The 12,931-nt window shown below is 41.2% G+C and overlaps 1 protein-coding gene across 1 annotated transcript in view; it reads left to right on the top strand.

Moving 5' to 3' along the window:
- The window catches only part of LOC138268338 (CD48 antigen-like), a 316,507-nt gene that overhangs the window by 209,632 nt on the left and 93,944 nt on the right, over positions 1–12,931 (top strand). The window contains exon 3 of the mRNA XM_069217887.1: positions 1,572–1,847. Coding sequence (XP_069073988.1) covers positions 1,572–1,847 — 276 coding nt within the window. The remainder of the gene's footprint in view (positions 1–1,571; positions 1,848–12,931) is intronic.

Raw genomic sequence — 12,931 nt, 5'->3', positions numbered from 1 at the left:
AGGAGGCATCAAGCGGATGTTACATGTTGGTGACTGACGACCCCTATAGTGTATAATGAATGGGCAGAATATCATGTATATAAATGATGACAAGACTAATATATATTTTGGCAAACCTACTATATAACCAGGTTGCTGTATTGGGTATCTGTGTTGGTATTGGTGTTCCTATTTTTCATAAAATAACAAAGAATAAAAAAAAAAAAAGCTTAAGGCAAAAAAAAATTGGAAAAAGCTAACAGGTGGCCACGTCAGTTGACAGTACAAAGTAATACAATGCAGTATATCCCAATACAATGCTATGATCATAAATTCAGTTAAAATAATATCAGCTTTAAAAAAATCCAATAAATTATAGCAATTATAAAGTAGATCTCTACATCACTTGTGTACCGGGGAATTAAATACAAGATCAGCTTTATGTGAAGAGTTTCCAATGCATCATATATAAATTGCGAACATCTTTAGTCAACCTTCTCTAAAATATATGAAAACAGAATCGTATACATACATAGCGGGTCGTTGCATGCTTTTCTCAGGTTTTCGAGGGAATTTAATACTCTTGCTTTCAAGGAATATATATTTACTCTTATAGATAACATCTAGCATTTTTCCCATTCCAGATGCATCTGATGATACTGAAATTTAACATTCCTCGTAAACTCATTCGATGGTGGGAGTTGAGTCAACGGTCTGCGTGATGTCGATTAGATATTAATCAAAATGCCGTTTCTTTCTAGTCCTTGACACTTATCCGCGCCTCCTTAAGTAGGAGAATTTCATGTTTTGATTTGACTGGTAATTCTTATTTCTTCATTCACGTATTTTCATCGTATTCATTGGAGATGTGCTGAGATTTATGCAAGTAAAAGATGTTTTTTTTATCCTTTGTAACCAGTCTCAGTCAAAGTGTAATAGGGAATTGGTGTGATGTGTTGACTGTAGCAGTGGATTTCTCCTTATTACCTTTATGTTTCAAGGAGAGTTAGAACTCTCCTACAAGACTGGATTGGACACATTTGTTCACCTTATGGCAGTTCAACCTAAGCTTCATGAGCTCTTAGTAGTTCTCATCTGAAGCTATCTTTAACATAAACAGGATAGATCACAATGCGCCACTCTCCTTCCTGGTTTGTAGTTGGAGCCATTTCAGACAACATGTCCTTATCTTACAAACTCTGACTGTTCTCATTCCAAGAACAAAGCAAATCCACATTCTGAGTGTCCTGCCACTACAGTTCACAAAGATTAAAAGTATTCTATCAAACTATTAAAAGGCATACATTTCCAGTCTGTTCCAGCTCTTAAAAGATGCTAATACAAACAATTCAATGATCTGGCAAGTAGAGAAGATCCTATACTGTAGCACTAAGGTACTGGGCTGATTGCACACTCTCTAACTTTGGGTTACATTGAATCGGCTATATTTACCTTCAGTTTGTTGATTGATTCTTGGCAAAACTTGATCATGGTAAGCACAGTGCGCTGATCATTGCTATATTGTGATCCATATGCCAGATCTAAAATGTAGAAACCACAAGTGTCTTATTTCTGTAACTATTTTACAACAGATCCCGTTCCCGTCCCATATATAGAAAAGGAATCACTGAGTAACACCTCTGAGGGATGCAATGTCACTCTGGTCTGTCGGATGTCCACTGAAAATGATTTGAATTTCCTCTGGATAAAGAGAGAAACTAAAGACTCAACACAGTTCCAGAACATCTCTGCTGGACAAAAACTCCACTTGTCACTCAGTGGAAACTTAATGGACTCTGAATACTTTTGCCTGGTCAGCAATCCAGCTGATCAGAAGAACACCTCCACTTTCAATGTTTGCCCGAGAGGTAAGTTGCTCTTCTTTGTCTTACTATTTAGTGTTTCAGCACTGCCCCACAGACAGGTCTTGTGTTTGTCAGCTTATTAGATTGCAGCTGAATGTCAATCAGCAAGGTGTCCAGGGTAAACATATAGTAATGTTTTTCTAGTAAACTCTAATAGTAAAGGCTTTAAAGCAGATTTAGATAAAAAAAATCAAATAGATAACACTGCTTTTAGAGACAGAAAGCAGATTAATGCCTCTGCTGGTTCCCGAGGTCCTACTGTGGTCCTTCATGTAAAGTATTGTGTGTTTTCTCGGGTTCTTTTGATTCACATGCTTTAAGCCATGGTATTCTTTCACCAGCCACACTTCTAAGAAAAAGAAAAAAAAAGATGACTGGGTACTGAGTTCAACAGGGCACATAAGCACTTCCAGTGAGACGATGTACTGCTGAGAGATTAAGGAAAGGGCTTGACAGGACAGACCATGTATTCCATTGGTCCTTTCCCAGAATGGGTGAACTGGAGCCACCGGTAACCTCCCGGGCCACCTCCTTAGTCATTCTCACTGACCCCGGGATTTATAGCAGCCAGAACAACAGGGGCATATGGAGAAAGACTATCACGAGTGGAACGTGATGTAGGTAGGGAGTAGGCTGGCATGAACATGTTTGCCAGGGCTGTTTGTAGACCAATCGTTAAGAACTGTATAGTTGCCAAGGGCGCACAACTGGAAAAAAAACTGCAGAGGGACATTGCTGTAGAAGGAAACTTGGGGACTCCTTTAAGGGTGGATGGAGAAGGAGACATGTTATAAATCAGTGGGAACCTAAACCCTGTCAAACCCACAATTCCGTGGCCTCATTCAGATGTGGTGTGACCACTGTGATTCGTACAGTAGAGCTTCAAAAGCTCCCCTGTCAGAAACTTTTTTCCAGCAGCCAGTGGGCCGCTTGGTCAGAGTGGCAGAAACTCGGCGTAATAGAGGCTTCCACCGCTGATATTTTCATACCTTGCATCACCATGACAGGCTTGGCAGCTCCTGGCAGGAATAGACTGGCATTTGCTACACACCCATGAAGAACACTCATCACATCAAAAACTTTTCTTTTTGTTTCACAAAGGAATACCCCAGTTTGTTTCTGGGCAATAAAACAATGAATGTCTAACAGTTTACAGCATCATGATGGTCCATTCAGCATTCAAGTTTGCCGAAAGGGTATTTGCCACACCAGAGATTTCATATTCAGCAACAGATTCTTCACTATGCAGATTGGGATCTCCAGATGGAGCAAGTGGGCTGGGATGACGGCCTCAGAACTCACAGGTCGATGTGGCCATTACATTCTAAGATCTAATATGAATTTAAACCCATGAGGAAGGCAGAAGAAAGAGATGGTGTCCGCTGGTGCGGCCAGGTCAACCAATTATACATCGCAATCAATAATTAAAAAAATTTGAAAATGCATGTATTAGGGATTACAGTTGTCAAAAATGGTTCGCTGTAGGTTGTTAGACATGAACCAGTTATACAGTTTGAGAGTCACTGAATGTGAATATTGAAACATTGAGTTGCTGTTGTCTAAAATGCATCTGCTCCCTTGAATGTTCATTCTCGTGTCTGGGTCTGTCCACCACTTTTCAGGTCATAGTAACTGAATTGGCCATCACAGCAATGCCTCATTTTACAGGTAATGTGGCTAAGCAATGTTTTTTCATGATAACCCCTGTTTTAGGGATGCAGTCACCGAGGACAGGTGGTGGACTTGTGATTTTGGTAGGGTAATGTATTCCATTCATGGATATCCACATTTTAAGCAATGTTAATATACTGGCTTATCTCATTAGGCTGGAATATTTAAATACCAATATAGCCCAGTTGGCGAAACATTACCAGGACATTTTCCTTTACAGATGTGTGATGATGTTACCATCAGCTCAGTACAAAATACCTCTGAGTTGCCAGCGAGCCCAGAAACGACCTTGTTTAGAATTAATCGGTCATTAGCGACGCCTCCACATTCAACTTCAGCATTGGCTGGAATACTGGGGGCAAAAAAAGTCACAGAAATGAGTTCTACTTAATAGACTTTGCATCCTGTGAGACTGCTCCCAGTGTTGTACTTCTCGGTTCAGCCTATAATCGGAATCTAAATAGTGATGGCCTGCATTGTTTCTTAAGGTCAAGACTGCAGCCAACTCTTGTTTGCAGTGTTACTTTATAAAATCCCCCTTTTGAAAACTCAACAACACGTCTTAAAATTAAATATACTATTACTACCACTTGTGTGTCCTTTGTAAGAAACTGTGTTCGAAGCCCCAAAAAAATGTCCTCTCTGCAAACAACACAAAAGAACCTCTGAAAAGATTCCTGTACAGGATGGTGCCCGTGAAATGAACAATATATTGTCTTAGGTAGAAGTGACAGCTCCTCATGGCAGTGAAAGATGTCAGGTGATGAGTAGTCTTCGGGTGTGGTAGATCTTGCCGCAACTGTTGGTAACCCTCTACAACTTTATTAACATTGCTTTAGAAAATTAGGGTATTATTTGGAGGTTAGGGTATTTTTTAGCGCTTGCAACTTGGAACAGTGTTATGAACCGACAGTGATGGTCGCTCCCTAAAGAGCCACCTCAGCAAACAGAGACAGTCATAACATGGACAGGCAAGTTGTTGTACCCTTTCAGTTATGGATACATTCCCAAATCTAGAGTTCACAGCCATACATGGATTCATAAAATATGACAATGTGTAATTTGAGTTACAGCTCTGCGTGTATTTAGTGCATCTTACGAATATGAGACATTTACTGATCAGCCAATAAGAGATCACATCGTTATAAGGTGTTTTATTTTCAAGGCACACAAAAGACCGAATTTCTGTAAACATTTTTTGGACTAGGCCGTTTCTGTTGTAAAATATAAGTACAGAACTCTAAAGCTCACATGCAGTTAAAGAGTGTTTTTTGATGCCCCCTCTTAAAAGATTATTGTTTTGTCCAAGTCAGACCGGCTCTAATTTATCTCCAGACGTTGTGGAGTCTCTTAGTCTGTTTTAATGTTACATGTTTTCTTGCAGGTGCCCTCAGAAACATAAAGAGTCGATTTATTTAATTTTTGGGCCGCAGACAATTGTTTGCGTTTAGCGTCTGTGTCGCGAGTGTGATTTATCAGTTTTTACTATTTATTTTCCATGTATTTTTAATGGCATTTTAGTTGTTCTTTAGAACACTTTTTACGAGTGTTTTTATGCTATTATATTGTTCTTTAATAATGTGTGCTTTATGATTTTCAGTAACTCAATAAAGTACATTTGACTCTAACTTGATTATGTATATAAAACAGAAATACTGGTAAATGGAGAAAACATAATAACACATTCAGAGAAAGTGCGGGTTGTCAGGAACTCTTGGTTGGATCAAGGCTTTTTCCAATGTGCACCAAAATATGAGATAGGGATCACAACAATCATTTGTCAGTAAGACAGTTGGTCTATGTAGAAATATTTGGCAATTCACTATGCTTGTCCTTGGGGCTAGGAACCTTGTCTTAAACAGAAAACTGAAAGAGTTCTGCCTCATACCCACAGCCACAGCCTGCACAAAAAAATATTTGTTGGCAAGAGTAATTGAACTGGCTTGCACCTTGTAAAGAGCTCTGCGGAGTGTTACATGGAGATAGCCACCTTAGGCAGGAGGAAGGCTGTGGGAATGTAGCTAGGAGGGCAGAATGCCTCTTGTGTGAAAGCTATGTGAGACTCGAAGAAGCTGCCCTTGATGCTGACAGCTCTGGTCAGGAGGTGTGTGCTGCCCTTGCGAAGCCTAATTGCTAAATGTGGTGATTTTACAAACATTAGGCATGTGGTGGTATTGTGTTTCCATAAGTATAATGTTATGAAAGAAACCAGACGGTAAAGTATTCCTCAAAAAACAAACATATACATTAACCACATCCACTGCCACCCGACCCTCAGATGAAATAATAGTAAAGCAAGGAGTATACCCTTCCTATTGAAGAAATTGACTGCTTTACCTCATAAATTTACTCACACTCTTATTTATCCATACCACAGATACTCTGCCTGGCCTTATTTTTAACATCTTGGTACACAGAGCACGTGACACTATGTTTACCTATGTCAGGTTTGTCCAAGCCCAGAGATAGGCTTCAGGCAGTGCCCCACAAGTCATGCATCTGTTAGTTTTGTAGCATAAAACAATTTATTGTACTACTGTTATGTTCCCTGTATAGCGTTTTAGAGTGTGTTTTAGAAAGGTGTACAAGGTCTTATACAGGAATATGTGATGTGATATACTTATGAGCTATATAATTCTTTGTTAAGATATTCTTTGTTGAGAAGATGCAAACATGGGTTGAAGATAACACATTATTTTTTCAAAGTATAGCAGCGAACTCTCCGAAGTAGTTCAATTCCAAGCCCAAAAGCTAACTGATTAGATCATTCAGTGTCCCTTGCAGGGTGACCAACAAAAAGTCAGTAAATTAATCTGCGTTTAACCCTGGGCACGAAAAGTAGTCAGGTTTAACTTAGAGGGAATGAGTAAAGTATTTATGCAGCACACAAACAGTAATAAATTGAAAACACAACACAAGAAAAGTCCAAATCAATTTAGAAAAATAGAGTACATTTTAATAAATTATTTGACATAAAACAACAAAAATCAAATCCGTAGAACCTGAGTTATGAATTTTCAAAGATTTTAGTGAAAATAGCACCAAAAAACACAATGCTTCAACTATGGATATCTGGTCGCGGTGACAGGGTCAAAATCAAAAGTTCAGGCAAGTCAGCTACTGTCCCTAGGTTATACTGCTGAGGTTTTACCTTCTTAAATCGGTGCTAAGAGTCCCATTCACGGTGGGCGAGGAGGGTACTTGAGGAGCAGAGAGTGTGTCAAAGGAGGCTGCTGGCGTAGTGCGAAGAGCAGGCCAGGTGTCACGGGTGGGATTTAGTGGAATTACATGTTGGTGGTCCCCGCGAGTGATCGATGCTGTAACGCAAAGGGTTGAGCTGATGAAACTTTACCCTGATTCAAGATAGGAATGGCAACATCTCGGTGCAAACAGGCCCGTTCGCAGTCACAAAGAGCCCAAAAGCTTGATTGCAGCTCTCAGAGCCACACCAAGGGTCGAGGACCTGAGGGGCACCACTTACGTCCAGGAATTCACTTCAGCTGGGTCCAGCAGCTGACACAGGAAATTAGGGAGCCTTTTATGTCCCTGAGGCTGAGATCAGGTGGCCAACAGAATAGCCCTTGGAGCCTCTTTGGTATCCTGGGTTCAAGGGTGATGTTGCAGCTACAGACCCCCTTCCCCAGGCAAGAGGACAGCAGGTCAGCACACCAGGGCAACAGTTTCTTCGGAGCAGCAGTCCATCAGAGTGGCAATCCTTTCAGCAGCACATCATTCCTTCTTCTTGGCAGAGTATCCACAGGTCCGGAAGTGTTCTGAAGAGTGGGTCTGAAGGTCTTACCTTTATACCCTGGTGGCTTTCTTCTGGAAGGTGAAAGAAGCTTCTGGAGAGGTTTTTTGAAGTGCATGGAATTTCCTGGCTCCCCTGCCCTAGCTCCAAGCTGGCTGCATAGACAATGCAGGGCTGATATGCTCTTTGTGGTGAAGGTAGAGAACAGGCTACTCAGTAGTAAGTGGGGCTGTGCTCAGCTCCGCCCACACACTTCAGGCAATCAGTCAAGGTTTTATAAAGTGTGGTAAATCACCCGTGAGGGTCTGGGAGGAATTCACAAAGGAATTCTCAAAGTCTAATTCACAAGGGAATTCTCAAAGTCTAACTGTCAGCTTCAGCCAGTCATGTGACCCAGGACAGGCTGCAGGCACAAATGGCTAAGAGCAGAAAAATGAAAAATTTCTAAAAGTGTCATTTTCTAAATTGTAACAAAAAAATCCAACTTTATTATTAAAGAGTGCTTACCATTACAATTTCATAGACCCAATCAAGATATAGCTACCTGGTCCCATTTGGAAATGACAGCTTATTAAATGTTATAAAGAATCATCATTTGTTTTCCTAAGGGTGAGGTATGCCTCACAATAGTTAAAAATGAATTTAAGAGTTTTTCATTACCAGGACATGTAAAACCTAAAAGTACATGGCCAACCTTTTAATTACACAGCACCCTGCACTATGGGCTCCCCACAGCCTACCTTCGGGGTGACATACATAATAAAGGGGAGTTTAGGGTTTGGCAAGAGGGTTTCAATACCAAGTCAACATGGCAGTTTAACACTCATTGCAGGCTGCAGTGGCATGCCTGGAACATGTTTTCAAGTGCTTCTTTAGTCGGTGGCACAATAAGTGCTATAGGCCAACTAGTAGCATTTAATTTACAGGTGCTGGGTATATGGGATACCACTCTACAAGGGACTTATAAGTAAATAAAATATGCCATTTGAGTATAAGCCAAGTTTTAGGTGAGAGCGCAAGCACTTTAGCACTGGACAGCAGTGGCCCTAAAGCAAGCAAAAACAATTTCAGCAAAAAAGTGGAAGGTAAAAGGCAAACCATTAGAGTGTGACCCTCTAGAGAGGGCCAGGTCCAACAGTCGTCCTTTGCCTGTGGGCAGTTGCATCAATGCAAAAGGGATTGTCCTAATGTTGTATCAAACGTTCCTCATTGGAATTAAATCATGCGTTTGGGAACACCCAATGGAATTAAACAATGTCTCACACATTCTGTGACCTGAAACTAGGAAAGCTTGAGTGGAGTGTTGACTGTACCCTTAATACTTCAATTCCCATAGATCAGAAATATATTTATGTTGATTGTAAACAAAACAACTACTACTTGCCTCATTGTTCCCAGAACAAGTCAATCTCCCCTCAAACTTCTTAACTCTGTTCATTATTTCTCCCAGGTTTTTCCATAGATGCAATTGGTATTTCAGATCAAAGCATTGCATACCACATTTCTAATCCTGTCTATAATGCTTGGTGCCATTACAGACAAGTATGCTTTGCTTTTAAACCCTACCTTACCAGTTGAACTGTTGGGTTGTGGCATCTTGTGTAAGTCAAACTGCACTGCTTTCTATACTCCAGAGTGTACCTCGGTGTGTCATAGAGTAAGGAAGACAAGGTCCTTACCCGATTAAGCCAAACTGGCTGTCAAAGCCCTGCCGGTATTTCTAAACTATCTAAATATCTGTCTAAATGGCTTGCTCAAATGACCTCCACCTTATGGTCCACAAAGGTTAATTATGTCGGGTGCAGTCTGTCTATTTGCCCAATGTTAGAAAGTTGGTTTTTGGTTGGCAGTCGGGTTACCCCCTGTCAAAGCAAGGACCCCCACTCTAGCCAGGGCAAAGTAGAAACACACCCAGTTGTCCCCTGCTCATCCCCTTGGTAGCTTGGCACAAGCAGAAAGGCCTAACACAGGGACAATGTGTACATAGTTTGTACCAAAACACAGAGTAATACAGTTAAAACACTACAGAATTACTCAACACCAGGTTAGACAAATAGCCAATATTTATCTAAACAAAACAAGACCAAAACAACACAAGTCCAACAATCCTGTGCCTGTTTGACTGTACTTTGGGATTCACAAATATTAATCCGAATAAAGGCCTACTGGAACACCAAGAAGAATACTGAATGATTTACTTACTAAACTGCTACATACAAGCTTTTACTTACACTCTTCTAATGTGTACGTTGTTGAGTGCTGTGGTCATTTCCTGCTCAACAAATCCAACACACACAAGCAAAGTTATGAATTTTCAAAGATTAAACACAAAAAATAGCGCTTAGAAACACAAATGCTTCGATTTGGAGACTGCATTGTGTGAGGGCAGGCACCGCCCATTCAGGTGTAAGTGGCCACTTCTCCCTCCACTCTAGCCCAGGTGGGTCATCACAATTGGCAGGCTACACCCCAGCTCCTTTCATGTCACTGTTCAGAGGAGATGCACAAACAGCCCAACTGTCAGTCTGACCCAGACAGGGAATCCACAAAGAGGAAGAGTTACAGTATGGTTAAAGCAAGAAAATGCTCACTTTCTAAAAGTGGCATTTTCAAACTAACAATCTAAAAACCAACTTCACTAAAAGATGTGTTTTAAATTGTGAGTTCAGAGACCCCAAACTCCACATTTCTATCTGGTCTCAAAGAGAAACTGCACTTTAAGGATATTTAAAGGCAGCCCCCATGTTAACCTATGAGAGAGATGGCCTTGGAACAGTGAAAACCAAATTTAGCAGTATATCACTGTTAGGACATGTAAAACACAGCAGTACATGTCCCACCTTTAACATACACTGCACTCTGTCCATGTGGCTACCTAGGGCCTACCTTAGGGGTACCTTACATGTATGAAACAGGAAGGTTTAGGCTTGGCAAGTGGGTACACTGGCCAAGTCGAATTGGCAGTTTAAAACTGCACACAGGTCTGAGTCATGTTTACTGAGCTACTCGTGTGGGTGGCACAGTCAGTGTTGCAGGACTACTAATAGCATTTGGGTTACAGGCCCTATGCACTTCTAGTGCACTTTACTAGGGACTTACTAGTAAATCAAATATGACAATTATGGAAAAGCTAATTACACGTACAATTTCACATAGGGAGCACTTGCGCTTTAGCAATGGTCAGCACTAGTAAAGTGCCCAGCGTAGCAAAAACAGAGTCCAGCACATAGCAACATCCTGGAAAGCAGAGGCAAAAGGTTAGGGGAGACCACAACAAAGGATGCCAGGTCTAACAGCCAATAAACAAAAATACATTTAAAAAACATTGCACTGCATTCCACAATATCCTCTAAAGCCTGAAGCTGAAGTGGGAATCTGACCAGTTATTGCAGACCTTATTCAGTAAGGTGTTTTTGTACCAATTGTTAGCAGGTGTATATTCCTATTCTACCCATGAAAGAAGGTGAGAAATAGCAATGTGAACAGACTTGTTCAAGATTTGAGGGCCAATATTAATATGGCTATCCCTGGCCTTCCTCAGGGTCCAACCCTCCTACCATCCTCTCCTAAAGCTCTACAAATGACCAATGGTTTGTCTTGGTGGATTTATCTTCTACCTTCTTTTCCATACCCATTCACAAAGAGCGTCCATTCCTTTTCACTTCCTCATTCGGCATACCCCAGCTGGCATGGAGGAGAATTCTTTAAGGATATTTGGGGCCTCCTTCAATCCTTTCTAAAGCTCTAATGAAAGACTAAGGGCCTGATTACGAGTGTGGCAGCCCGAGGACTGTCACACTCGCAGTGACTGTCGAAGCACCGCACTCCAGGCAGGCCGACCACCCAATTACAACCATGGTGGGCGTACCTCTAGGGAACCGCTGTATCCACCAGGAACATGGTTCTCAACATCATGTCAGCAGTCTGAGTTGTAACGAGCCAGGGCGGCGCTGAACTCAGAGCCTCCTGGCTGATTACAGCTCCAGTCACTGCCAGCCTTTCCAGGGTGGTTTGCAATGTTGCAAAGAAGATGAATCTGCATTTGAACAAATAAAACAAGCCCTTACTTCCGAGCCTGCCTTGGTGTTCTCCGATTATAAAAAAACATTTACTCTGCATTGTCCAATATGGATTTGCCCTTGGAATACTTGTGCAAGATCATAGTGATCAGAATAAGTCCTGAACATAATATTTTTGTGCTTTAGACCTTATATAGCTTCCTCCATGTCTCTTCTTAGTTCCTGTTGCTGCCTATCTTGTCAAAATCTTTGAGACTATTACATTGAATTTTACCTTAGATTGTGGCTGCTTCGTCCTTACCACCTAACTCAATACCATTCCACTGACAGATTACCTGATAAGATATATTGCTCTTGTCTGCTTTCACATCACAATGATCTGTTGACACATCTAAACCCTGCATCTCTGCGAAACCCACAATTGTTCTGTGGTAACTTAACATGACACCGCTACTACACATTGATCTTATTGATGCCCAATTTGCAAATGTATCCATTTGCGGATGGTTCATGTCTTAAAATGATGAAAGCAAACATGTATCTGGATGGATACACTGTATGCACTATGTCAGGTTTCCGAGAACAGCCACCTCCCCAATGTGAGATTTTCCCAGGTCGCTGAGCTTGTTGGCCTTACCAGAGCTTGTATCATTGCTGAGGAAAACAAACTGTTGCATACTCAAAGTACACATTCGGGGTAGCAAAATACTTTGGGCTTCTATCAGTGCAAAGTGGTTATCTCACTTCTGCCAGCACTGCAGGCACTTTCCACCAAAATTCTCATGATGTAGTTTCTCAGGGAAATACCCTTACTGATTCTACTCCTAATGAAGAAGCTTCATTTCTAAACAATGACGTTCCTATGTATGTTGTGCAGATCGATTTGTGTCCCCTTTCTTCTTTACAGTATCTATCTCTAATAAAGGAGCAAGCCTGAGAAGTTAATAAACAGTACACATTAGAATTGTACAAGAGACCAGGAAGGAGTGCGGAGAAACAGCTCAGGGCGTGTGAATGCACTGAATTTCTGCTCCACAAACTCACACGGTTGTACCATGTAGGTGACCAAGATGGAAGGGTGGTATATTTTATGTTGCTGGAACCCACTGGTATGCACCCTTCTTTCCTTCTGTCACCCATTACTACTGTCATTCCTGTTCCATCTGCAAGTCTCCCTAAATTGTTAGAGAATCAAGACCAGTCCTGCTGCCCATCCAGCTCTTTTGGACCCCAAATTCTAAAATGGGCTTCCTTTTATGAACTTGTGATTATTAAATGTCTTCTGGGTGGAACAGATACTATAGTCAAGGCATAGTACACCATAATGCCTTTCGAGTCACTGGGGACACACTTCATTTCATTGGTAGTTTATGATTCAAACAACATTTCTACTGTGCCTATCAGCCCAAGTCAGCTGGGAATGCTCCTGAAAAAATATCCCACTTAAGAAAAAGATGGCAAAAATCAGTTCCAAGACCTAAATGAAATAGCCTGATACCTCACCCTGGCTTTGTGGTTAGTCGGGTTCAATGTAACTCAAAGGACTAAACTAATCCCTTACAAATTAGTTATGGGGTGCCCTATAATGTTGCCTATTTCTTCTGCTTGGTTACACTTGCAATTGGATGGTGATGCTTTTCTTCATTAAT

Source organism: Pleurodeles waltl, chromosome 12 (genome assembly GCF_031143425.1).
Source record: "Pleurodeles waltl isolate 20211129_DDA chromosome 12, aPleWal1.hap1.20221129, whole genome shotgun sequence".
NCBI lineage: Eukaryota > Metazoa > Chordata > Amphibia > Caudata > Salamandridae > Pleurodeles > Pleurodeles waltl.
This window is presented reverse-complemented; position numbering and strand designations above follow the sequence as displayed.